General features: G+C 44.3%; 1 protein-coding gene across 3 annotated transcripts in view; it reads right to left on the bottom strand.

Annotated features, from left to right (window-relative positions):
• Positions 1-5,295: 5,295 nt before the first annotated feature.
• Positions 5,296-12,394, bottom strand: part of ITFG2 (integrin alpha FG-GAP repeat containing 2) — an 87,896-nt gene continuing 80,797 nt past the window's right edge. Inside the window, exons 9-12 of one of the 3 annotated variants that reach the window (XR_010068391.1) lie at positions 12,255-12,346; positions 11,592-11,690; positions 8,071-8,244; positions 5,296-5,535 (exon numbers count right to left, since the gene is read on the bottom strand). Coding sequence is in view for 2 of the 3 variants with exons in the window: in XM_063309865.1 (XP_063165935.1) it covers positions 5,462-5,535; positions 8,071-8,244; positions 11,573-11,690; positions 12,255-12,346 (458 nt within the window). In the remaining variant the exon portion in view is untranslated. Of the gene's footprint in view, positions 5,536-8,070; positions 8,245-8,988; positions 9,110-11,572; positions 11,691-12,254; positions 12,347-12,394 lie in introns of those variants that run through there. The other 2 variants (XM_063309865.1, XM_063309866.1) reach the window with 2 other exon arrangements.

The raw sequence follows: 12,394 nt of genomic DNA, 5'->3' as shown, positions 1-12,394 counted from the left end.
TTGATCATATAAACTCAGTGGGCTTGAGCTCCGGCTGTGATCTCAGAATATATTACAACAAATCCATGCATTTAGAAATGCATGAGATGAAACAGAGGGACAGATTCTGCTGATGGAAATCATGCAAGGCACCAAATCACCTTTGATTAAGCCCTCCTTTCTTCAGCTGAGCTCTTGCCTTTTGCCCTCCTCATCCGCATCCGCCCACCTCTGTTTGCTCAGTCATCTGATCAGGCCCTGCCTGCCTGCCCTGGCAGACACTCACATTGCTTGTTCATCAGGGCAGCAAAGTGGTTTATCACAGCATTTGGTGGCAGTGAGTTGTTAGTGGGGAGATGTAATATGCTGAGGCCTGTGTGTGTTGGTGGTGATGACTTCTGAAAGAAAAGCAACACAAACAGTCATATTTGATCATTGGCTTTTTAAATCCATTAATGCAACACTGCCCTGTTTTGCCCATTATACAGATTAAAACTGTATAATCTCTGCTTTGTGTATGTGATTACTGAGATAAGAAGGTTGCTTTTGAATCTGCTTTCTGTAAATTCAGCTGCAAAGGAAACCGAAGGTCTACATCTGGATTCAGGCTGGAAGAATTCCCTTCTCTTTGAAAGATGCGCCATGCAATTGCAGCATTCCCGTATATTCACGGGGACCCATGTGGAGGGGGGTTACTGTGAGTCTACTTGGTTATAGCCATGGTACGGGGGGGGGGGGAGAGAATAAACCTGGTGGTGAAAATTCCCCCATCATTGCTGCTGCTTCAGCCTTCTGGCTGGATCGAGCCAAAGGCCACACTTTTGCTTCCAAACTTGGGTCTGTGAACTGACTGAATTTGAATGTGAAGGAAAACACACAAGGGTTGCTTAATAGCCAGAGAGAAAGGGAACAATTCCAGCAGCACAACTGTGCCCTGGTACTGATCACAAGGCAGCCCAGGACCAGGGCCTTTGCCAGGCTGCCCTCTGCTGCCGACTTGTGCTTGAAGAACAGCCAGGCTTACGGGGTCTAATTTGCAAGCAAGCATAGTTTATAATGCATAGCATTAGTGATACTTGCATTACGTCACCAATAAATACTAAGATTTCAGCCTGAACTTCCCCTTTTATTTCTTTGTGAAGCTTGGGGTTCTCTTTGATAATTTAATAGCAACTTCATTCCCAGTACTTCAAGTAAAACTCTTCTTGAAGGAACAAACTCTGAACTTCGCCTCATCCATCTGAAGAGCCCTAACCCTGAGGATCCCACAGGTTGTGGGCTGCCCGCGTTTGTCACGGCCCACCCGCTTCCCCAGCGGGTAGCAGGGCAGCAGCGGGCTTCGTGAGGGAGGCTGGACATGTCTGCAGTGGCCACACTCGGGAGCAGGGTGGGTGGGTGCTCCAGGCTGCGGACGGGATGGGACGGACAGCCCTGCCACCAGGTGGCCCATGACATGGACAGGAGCTTCTTTCCAGGGTGCCAAGAGGGGTGCGAAGGAGCTACCCTAAAGCCGTTTCTGTGATTTCCTCTCCTTTGTTTACATTGTCTATTTTTTTTACAGTTTACCAATGTACAAAATAACCTGTATGAAAATGGTATAAAGGGCATGAGGGTTAGCCAGGGGATTGTTATGTGGAGTGCTGCATACGGGTTAGCCAGGCGCAAGAGTGGGTGAGGCAAGCGTGTGACACTGGGGACAAAGCCGGGTAAGAACTGATGCTTTAGGAAGGCCACTAGGCTCTGTGCCCAGATTAGAGTCTCAGTAGGGACCAGGATGTGGGAAATATTGCAGCAAGATTTTCTCCGAATTGGGAGGGGTGGGTGTCCTTGTTGCCATATTCCTGTCAACTGGGAACATGGCCAAATGCAGACCTTGTAGGCCATTGGTTTTACAAATGCCTCAGACCTCCACATTCTTAACCTCACAATGCTTGGGTAAATAATTTGCTTAGTGATTGGCACAGTATCCATCATCAGTGTGTACCCATGTTGGAGTACAATGTCATTGGTGACCTTGGACCCAGGATGACATCAACTGGGTGGATGGGTGGGTGATGCTAGGTCTGACTAAAAAGCTGCTGAGATTGGATCTGTGGGACATGAGCCTGGTCCCCATCAGCAAAGTTACAAAGAGGAGCAGCAGAGGAGCACTAACAGTGGAATCGGAAACCGCAACAATGCTGACCATGGCATAATCTCACCTTCCTAGACTGGTGCAGACAAAATGGAGGTCAGGGACTTGGGAGAAGGAACAGATGCAGGAGCCTGGAGAATGAGGTGAGGCCAGTGGCACATGTGTCAGAGTGGAATGTGTGGGGCAAGATAGTAGCATGTCTCTGCTCCCAACGAAGGGCAGCAGCAACTGCTAAAAGTTGGCTGTCAGATAAGACTGCAGCATCTGTTGCTCTAAGCTAGTGTGTTTCACTGAATACTCCATGTCTGGGAGCAAAGGACCAGGATATTGTTCGCCTTTTATAGACTTGAGCATTAACTAAGGTTCTAATTCAGTAATTTTTGGAAAAAATCACACGAGGTCTGTGGTGTGGGACTGTAATTTTCTGGGGAGATGCCCTTTCCATACTAGCAGTCTCCAGCACCACACCATAGATTCATGCAAGGTTGTTAGAGGACTGCCCTATGTCAAAATAAGTGATTAACTGAACAGAGGAAAATAATAAACAGAATTTTACAGTCTCTATAAAAGAAGAGATTAATCTGCCATAATTAGTTTATGTCAAACCCTGCATGAGTGAGGAGAAGCTGAAATAAAATCCAGACAAAACTTGACTTATGGTACATTGGATTCAGGACTGAGCTTCAGCCTGTTTGGGATGGGATTTGCAACCTGTGGGCACTTCTTGAATTCCAGATGTCACTAGACTCACAATTGGCAAAATGTGGCTAGGTGCACCATCACACACTTCTAGTGTCTCAGCTGATCCTTTTTGGAACAAGCTTGTCTTGGAACAAGCTTATCTGTCTCAGTGCAATATTTCCTACTCGAGTGCAAAGCACAGAGCTCTGATGATGCCTCTTATGGAAAGCTCTGCATTGGTTGCTGTGAAGGGCAGGGCAGGGCTTGTAGGGTGAAAGGTGAGGTGTCTCCACACTCCTTCCCAGAATTCCTCCAGGTTTTACACACCTGGAGCTGCCTCCTTGCCCACCACAGGGGTTTTGAAACACTTTCACTGCCCCCACCTATTCTTCCTCATTCCAATGTGGGGATAAAAGAGCAGTGTGCAGTATGGTACTTATCAGTAAGGTAGGCTTTTTTTCCTTTTCTTTCTTCATTTGTTTCCCCCCCTTTTGGTTCTACTAATTTTTTTTTTTATTTCGGTTTAGTGATGCAAAGCTTTCTCTTCCACTCTAACAATCCCTTCTGATACTGGTAACTGCTGGAGAAAGTCCTCCTGTAGCAAGACTGCTAAAATCAGCAGCAGCATATAAAAATGATCCCCTGCAGAGGAGATTGTCTTGTTCTTATTTGAAACCCTCAAGACATTCGGCTTGTGAATCAGAGGAAGGCATCCAGAGGCTGGTTGTAAAATGTTCTGAAATTAGGGGTGAAAAAAAGTACCTGCAGAAATTTCAACATCTCAATATTTTTGATACTTTCAAAACTGCTGCAAAACATGCTTTAAAAAATAAAATTGCATGTTGCTTATTAAATGTAAAATCCTGTCAAAAAATACAACAATTCATTTTTAAAGCCTCAATATGTTTCTGCCTAAAAAATAGTTTAAAAACAGCAAAATATTTAAAAAGTTGTATTCAAAGCTACTGCAGAAGTTTTCTATGAGACTATTCAAAATGTTCCAAAACATTAATGAAAAAATGTTCATTATTCTGAAATTGTGAAAAATAAAAAAAATCCCAAGAGTTAAAAATAATGCAGAATTTAACTTACAAAAATGAAAGTTTAACTTGAAAGTTTAAAAGAATGATACTGAAATAAAGAGAGCCAGTCTGGTGTCATGACTACGGCACCAGGCTAGGAAACAGGAGACCAGGAGTTCTAGTCCTGCCTTGGGCATGAAAGCCAGCTGGGTGACCCTGGGCCAGTCCCTCCCTCTCAGCCCAACTCACCTCACAGGGTGGTGGTTGTGGGGAGAGGAGGAGGAAGGAGGAGTATTAGGCATGTTCCCTGTCTTTTATTTATAGAAATAATGAGGGGCAAAAAAAAATCTGAACCACCACCAAACTTTCTGAAAATTGTGGAAATGAAACAAAACCTTCCCAAATCTGAGATTTTGTTAAGTATCTCAAACTGTATTTGCAAGATTTGTTCAAAAAGCACTAAAAACCATGATTGTAGGAAAAAAAATCAAAACTTCAGAATCACTTTTGGAAGGAATGGGTGAATATTAAATGCAATTTGAAGATCCTGAGTTTTTAAATTATTTCACAACTTGAACTCTGTTCTTCCCCAAGTAGTGGAAAAAGGTGTCTCCCTTTGCCTGGAGTGAGCTGTTTTCTCTCGGGGTGCAGCCTTGGGGGAGAAGCGCTGCCTCCTCAGGACTGGGGAGCAGCAAAGGCTGCGACACACTTCCGTGGCAATCTGAACTCCACTCGCCATCATGGCTTTGGCTTACATCCTCCTCCTCGGCTTCTGTTTCCTCCACTTACCTTCTCACGCGTTCTGGGGAAGAGGGCTCTTTCTTCAACAAGTCACAGCCCCTGGTGATGGGTAGAACCAGTGCCTGCTGGGTCAGCTGACTACTGCTTGGCATTTTTTTAAAGGAAAAAAGCCAACTGTGATTTAGGAAAAAATAAGAACCCTCAGATCAGTTGGCTCCAAATGGCCTCAGTCCGTCCAAGGTGTTTTTTTCCCTAAGTTCTAGGCGTTTGAAAAGGCTCAGTTGGTTAGAGGATGCTCACCTCCCAACCTCTCCGCACAGAGCCATGCTTGTTCATCAGCCCCGATTAGGAGGCCCAAGAGCTTCCCCGAGGCAGGTCCAATAGCGCTAGAGCCCCAGTCCAGCTGCTGGAGCGCCTCCCCATTCCATCTTCCATGCACGTGCACAGGGCCTCCCTAGGTGCCAAGCAGCTCTGGCTCTTCTGGTGCAGGAGGAAGTATCTCGATGCCACGTCTGAGTGATGAGAACATTATAAATCGAGTGAGGTCTCTTTTCCTTGAGCTTAAAAAAAGGTTATCTTTATTGAAGTTTTTTGTGAAAGCCAATAGGTAACATCAATGGGAAGAACATAAAAGGTTAATCCCAGCAATATATTTACATGTTCAAGCTTGCACTTTTCAACTTTTGAGAAAAGGGAGCAATGGGCAGTTAAACTTCACTATCTCTTTAGAGTCATTGACACTGCTTGCAGTAAACTTTATCCCAAGTGCTGGCAGAACAGGAACAGTCGGCCTTGGATATAGCAAGGAGAATCAATCCTAACAAGCATCGTGAAGGCATTTCAAAAGTGCAGATGGAGTTTCTTGGGTTGTGGGAAGACATTCAGACTGGAAGCTGAGCTGAGTTTATTGAGCTGCTGTCCTTGGAAAGTATAAGGTCTTGTGAATCAGATCTTTGACAGCAGAAACATCATCTTTAGCTATGAAAAAGGAAGATACAGTGTTACTTAAAAGATGCACAGTACTCTTATCACAATACCTAAAGAACAGTAGTGGTGTTACCCCTTATATTCTACAAATGAAACACAGGGAGGTGGAATGTTAGGTGGATTCAGAGTTTGCAGGCTCCTAATGGAATCATGCAAACAGATTCCCCCCGATTTCTCCTGGATATGGACATGCATGCACAGATCAGTTCAGAAATCTAGTACTTAACTGTAACATGATGCTCAGTATCTTGTTTCTGATAAAAAATACAGAAATCTTCATAGTGCATTAGTCTATTAGTGAATGATGGCTATAGTAGCTTGATGAATAGGAGTGGCAACTTCTGAATAATCCCATGCTGAGAACAGGCAGCAGGAAAAGTCTTCTGTATGGCTGGCTGGTGTTTCAAAAATGGAGTGGGGGGGTGGGATAAAGAATCCTCCCTAAATTACTAGCAAAGAACTGGTATCATTCGTGAACAGAACAGAAAATGGGTGTGGGGGGCTGGGGGTGGGGCATCAGTTCCATTAAAAGAAAGTTCATGCAAAATGTGCAGCCATTCTCCCATTTGCAAAGGAGGGGGTCTCCCCTCCCCTCCCCCCCTTCAGTGTTTTTGGCCAATGAAACAAGAAGCTGTCCAGAGAAAGAAGATTCTGGTTTGTCTTTCACAGCAAGATCTTTGCTTTTATGAAGATCTCCTCTATATTCAGAAAGGGGGCAGTAGCTAAGAGGTAGGCCTACCCTGCAAGGGACTAGCCCAGCGCTTTCAAGGCCACTGTGCGTCCCAGATATATAACAATCCTGCAGTGAAATCCAGAATCCACCCCAAATAGATACATGTTCCTACTGTGTTACAGGATGTGGGTGGTGATGATGGTAGTTTCAACTGGAAGTTGATTATGAATTATCTGTGTTGTGTGTATAGTATTACACACAACTTTTTCTCTCGTCTTCTCTTTGCAAAGGTGCTGGAGCTAAGCCAGTATGCCATAGTCACAACTCAGAAATTAGTATTTCTCATGAACTGTACAGTAAATGCTGCAGATGTCTGGTGAGGACTATAAGCTGAATTACTACACCTTTTCCTCTAAAATGATACAGGTCAAGCAATGAAAGATTAATGCAGAATTATAATAAAGCACCCAATCAGCTTTGCCTCAGATTAAATCCCATTAAATGCCTCAGTCAGAATCTCTTTGTCTGAGTGCCAAACCCTGGGAATGGCTCTGCCCCTGGTCCTGCTGCAGAGGTGGGCAAGTCCTCAAAGAAGTGGACCTCCCCCAAGCCCGCAGGTCTGTCAGAGAACCTAGACAGTGGCTGCTTCACACAACACCAGTGAGAACTGGATCACACAGTTCCAAAACACTTTGCAGGTACCCTCCTCAAAAGCCTTAAGCATCCTCTTCCTTGCACCGAAAGAACCAAGAAAACACGATTCTGGTCGCTTCCTCATTTGAAAATAAAAGTATTTGCTTGAACTCTTCTGTTCCTAATAAATCTTACTAAACTGAAATCAGAGAGACTTGTTGCAAGACATGACTGTTGTTAGAAAAGTCTGACGTCATCATGGAAGTTTTGGACAAATACCCAGAAGGAAGCAGAGCAGTGTGCCAGTTGAGGCAGCCAGAGGAATTGCCAGAGCTTGGCCCTCTCCTCTGCATCAGTGAAGGTTCCTTCCTGCTCTGGAATTTTGCAAACGGGAACTGCAACTGATTCAGGAGTGATAATTCCATCCCTTGCAGAAAAAGGCAGCTCTGGGCCTTTTCCTCACGCCTAACAATCAGAACTGCTGATGTCTGCTGCCCTGTGATACTGCCTCCCATCTTAGGTATTACAGCACAAAAAAACTCTCCACATCCTCACAAATTGTAAAACCCAGGAAAATTAAGGCGTGCCATCTGCCAGGACCCAGGAAAAGAGCCTTTTCTGTTGCGGTGCCCACTCTTTGGAACATCATCCCCCTGGAGATCAGATTAACTCCAACCCTGTTGGCCTTTAGCAAGGCCTTGAAGGTGTGGCTTGGTTTCCAGTCACACATGAGCTGGCTCTGTGGATGGTTGGTTGTAATTTATCTCAGCTGCCAATTATGTATTTATTATGTTACTGTTACATTGTTAACTAACATAACTGTTATTAAGTCCAGTGTCATGACAATGAGATAGGTGCCCATATGTATTGAACTAAATAAAAAAGCACTAAATAAAAATGTTCTTTTCTCCACCATGAATAAGCCTGCCTCACAGAGCACAAAGGCTGAAAGTTGAACTGCTCTGAGGGAACAAATTAAGAACCAACACCACAGAGACCTGAACTGTCCAAGGAAGCAATGTTCACGAACAGTGCCAGCATGTACACCGTCCAGGTAGAGCCGCAACAGCTGATGTTACAATCCTCAGGCAGCATTGATTACACAAGTGGAATAATTCTAAATCTAAATCTAAATTGCACTTGTCCCTTGCCCTCCTGAAGGTGGCTAATTGATGGCCACTCAGTGAAATTCTGGTAGACACCACAGAGAAGGAACATACCCACATCCAGCTGAAGCAGGAGATCTTTGCATTCTGAATTACTTTCTAGCATCTTCAGCAAACTGGTGGACTCCATTCTCTCTAACTGTATGTCCCAATAGATGTAGATCTTTTGGTTGAAACTGACATAGACCAGACAAGGACTGTTATGGTCTCCTTTGCAAGAATAGAAGCCTAAAGAAATGAAGCCGTTATAATTAAGAATGAAAGCACATAGACACTAACGACTACCAAAATTAGAGGCAAACAGTCAAACGATGAGGCATGCTGAAATCCCAACAATCCTGACAGATGAAATTTCAAACCCTCTGATGCAAGCAGAAAATGTGTAGTTTCACCTAGAAATACAAGTACTTCAGAGGAGCCCTCAAAACAACTAGGTGTAGCATCTATATTCTTCTGCAGAAGCAGTAAATTAGGGAAGAATCTGAGTGGAAAACAAGCTCCCATAATTCAACTGCACACAATGGCTGGCAGTTGCAAGGAGGGCATAAAATTTGGGGGAGTGGCCCATTCCTCTAATCAAGGATGAATCTGCCTAAGAATTAGAGCTACACAAATCCTCTGAAAAAGGTGCTTTGCAATGCACACAACGATATACAAGGCACCCCTCTCTGAATCCTAAAGCATCCTTGCTTTTTTCAGGCTCACATGAAGGTCAGTAAAACTTCAACGGCTCGCTCCTCTGGACAGCAGAAAATGCATCCAGCCTGCACCTGTATGGCAGGACAGCAGGAACAAATGCAGAGAGAACCCGCAGAAATGCTAAAAAGACGGAATGGAAGATGGAGGTAATCACCAAGGAGACCTGTGACCAATGATGGGGAGCGGTGGGAGTTGCTCAACTCCAACTCTCGCTTCTTCCCAAAGGGACAAATGGATTTGAGGAGAACAACTCACTCATGGAGGGAGTGGCTACAAACCTACGATAAACAACACAGGACAAGGCCAAACATGTGGAGATGGGTGTGTGTTGTTCCTGTTATCAAAAAGGGGAAAAATAACACTCATGTAGCTTGACACAGCTTAGGGCAAAATTCTGAAACAGATAATATGGCAAGTTAACTAATTACCATTCTCATTCATTTCTGTCTCTGAATAGCCCAACTTCTTTGTACTCTTTTGTCCAGTGTTTCTCAACCTTGGGAACTTTAAGATGTGTGGATTTCAACTCCCAGAAATCTCCAGCCAGCAAGGCTGAGAAACACTGTCTTGTCTCATCTCCATTCAGGTCATCTAATAGAGCAGCATTTTCTCCAGGATCAGATTATGGCAGAATTTTTTAACAAAACTTTTATCATCACCATTCTCTGGAGCATAACATGGAACTGTTACCACTGCATTTTATACACACCCACAACAATCCAGACAACATCAATTCATAGTACTTAACATACATGGTAGCACTTTCATTCATAATTAACTCTTTACATCCATATCCTTGCATGTGTTCATCAATTCCACTTAGTATACTTGCTTTCAGATCCTTTTCCCTTTCTCTTAGCCTTTTCCCTTTCTCTTAGCTTCACAAAATAACAAATGCAAATTTATTAATTCATGCTCAGCTTTTTATCATTTACTCCACTCACATTCCAAGTGCAATCTTCCACTGTCATCACCTTATCCACAGATCTCCACACTCACCATGGCTTTAGTTGATCAAGGCTTTAACATAGCGATTTTTAGTAAGATATACATTAGAAGGTATTGTGAGACGAGACTGAAGCTGCCATTATCTAAAGATGGAGCAGGCATGTAGGCAGAGAGGACAAAAGCCAGGAAACTTGTCTAAAAGATCCCTTCAGGGAGGTAGATAAGAAGGAAGCAAGTCATTAAGGAAACAAAGGAAAAATGTCACCTGAACCAGACAAAGGAAGCTGGGCCTGAGCACATGGAAAACCACCCCACCAATCCCATCAACAGCTACCAAACTTGTGAAATCAACAAAGCAAGGACTTCTGGGGATAAGTCGCCTGCCCACTCCTGGAGTAGTCTTTGGACCCAGACTTGGCGGCTTCCATCCCTCTAGCTAGTGCCTGGCAGCTTAGTTGGACATGGTTAAGTCTGGATGAGCATGTGTGTGCATGTGCGAAAGAGCAATGCACCTTGCAACCAGTAAAGGTTTGCTGTTCCTTTAAATTCACTGGGTCTCTGTGTATTTCAAAGAATCTGTTGTGCCTCAGTGTTCGGTTGAAAGTTATTTGTGTGTGTCCCTAATTACTTCCTGGCTGTTGACCAGGGCTGTGTGTCTTGTCTGCTCAAGCCGCACCTATCTGGAAAACCCAGGTAGAAAGCAAGGGGGGCTGACAAGATCCGCGTGCCTCAACAGGCTGTGAGTATGTGAGTGATTGACCGTAAGCCGAACCTGGGAGTGTGTTTGTGTAACAGTATAAACTAGGTTACCACTTTAGTGGCACCTGTGCCACAGGTAAAGATACCACTGGTTAGTTTGGGTATATTTTAGACCATCCAGCACCACAACTCAACCCCAGTTTCTCTTCAAGCTTGCTAGGATCCCTAATCTGGAGTTTGGACCTTACAAACCAACATATAACACCATTACTGAGTGAACTGCATTGGGTGCCAGTTTGCTTCTGGGTCCAATTCAAGGTGATACCTTTAAAGCTCTACATGGCATGGGGCCAAGTTACCTGAGGAACTGCCTCAACCCCGTTATATTGACCCATCCTACCTGGTCAGGCAGAGAGGGCACGCTACGGACCCTGTCCATGAGGGATTGCCGATGGGCAGGGTCCAGGATGGCCTTCTCTGCCATGGCACCCGCCCTGTGGAATAGCTTATCCGCAGAGGTAAGACAGCCCCCCCCACCCCCGGCCTTTGGGAAGGGGGTGAAAACATGGCTATGCCACCATGCTTGGGATGGGAGGGAGGATAGCCATTCTTGGGGGTGGCTGGTACAGTGATCGTGCCAAGTACAGAACCTTACTGCCATCTTGAATTTTACATCTTATATCTGGCACTTTATATTTTTATGGTTATTTATGTTGTATCGTTTTTATATTGTACTGTTTTTATTGATGGTTATTTTATGCTCTGTAAGCTGCCCAGAATCGTTGTGGGTGAGTTGGGCAGCAGAGAAATTTGACAGAGATAGATAGATAAAATACTGCTGTCCACATCTCCACAAATAGGAGATGGCTGTTCTTATATGATTATTAGTTTGTCCAATATTAGCATCACCTACCTCCGGACATGGTTTACTATCGAAAGATGCCATTAAAATACACTCAGCACTCAGTAAATGAAAGGCAACTTACAGTAACTAAAGATTACCCTTCTGTTCTGTTCCGGTCTAATTTAGTTGTTGAATGGAGTGCTGGGGACTATACTCCAAAAACAGGCAGAGACTATACAAAGAAATGGTTGAACGAATGTCATGGATGGGAAGCTGTGGGCATCTGACTGAAAGGAGTAGAACCAAGCTGTATGTAATCTCCTATGCATCACAATATTACAGCAGAATTGCCAGTAAATAGCTCACCTGCACAGAAGGCACTCACATTTTCATCTACTTGGAATCTGGCTACTGTCCGGTTGTGATCTATGATGTATGTCTGTCCATCCCAAGCACAAGCAATCACCTCCTCGTAACCGTTTCCCTAAAAGTGCAGAAAAGCTTCTTAAGAAGCAGCCTCATGTAAGAACAAAGCCATGCTCTCTCCTTCTGCCCACAGCACCAGAGTCAGAGAGCGAGACAAAAACAATGTAAGAACATGAGACGCTACAACAGTTGCAAAGCGTACTGTTCCAGCTGCTAAAGATGACAGGAGTTGAGAGAGCAGTCCAGAAGGGTGCTCTCACTACCTGTTTTCAAAACAAGGTGCCAGTGCCAGGTGCAGGTGGGAAATGAATGCAGAGTTTTAGTTTAGAGGGTAATCTTGAGCATCGACAGGAAACGTGGGCCATGAAGTTTAGGGTTAGGATCCACTTTTCTAGAAGAGTGTGATTGTTCCTACTGTTAATTTAGCTCAGCTCTGTAGAAGCCGTGGTGATGACAAACCTTTCTTCAGGGAACATACAGAGGTATATCTCAGGAAAACTATCTCTAGTACTTTATAAAGAATTTTCTTCTGATTTCTCAAGAAGATACGACTATCTGATACCCCTCTTGCTTCTGGATACACCTGTCTGCCCCAAGTGCAGTCAGCTAGGCAAGAACTTACAGTAACATCCAGTTTTTCAAGAGCAAAAAGTTGGTGGTCAACTTGTACAGACCACAGCAGCTTGTCTGCCCCCTCCATAAGCTTCAGGGTCCCTTTAAGGGGGAAAGAAAGGGTTCATCAGCAACTCATCTGTAATCTGA

Source organism: Candoia aspera, chromosome 8 (genome assembly GCF_035149785.1).
Source record: "Candoia aspera isolate rCanAsp1 chromosome 8, rCanAsp1.hap2, whole genome shotgun sequence".
NCBI lineage: Eukaryota > Metazoa > Chordata > Lepidosauria > Squamata > Boidae > Candoia > Candoia aspera.
Note: the sequence above shows the minus strand (reverse complement) of the source record. Positions and strands in the feature narration are given on the sequence as shown.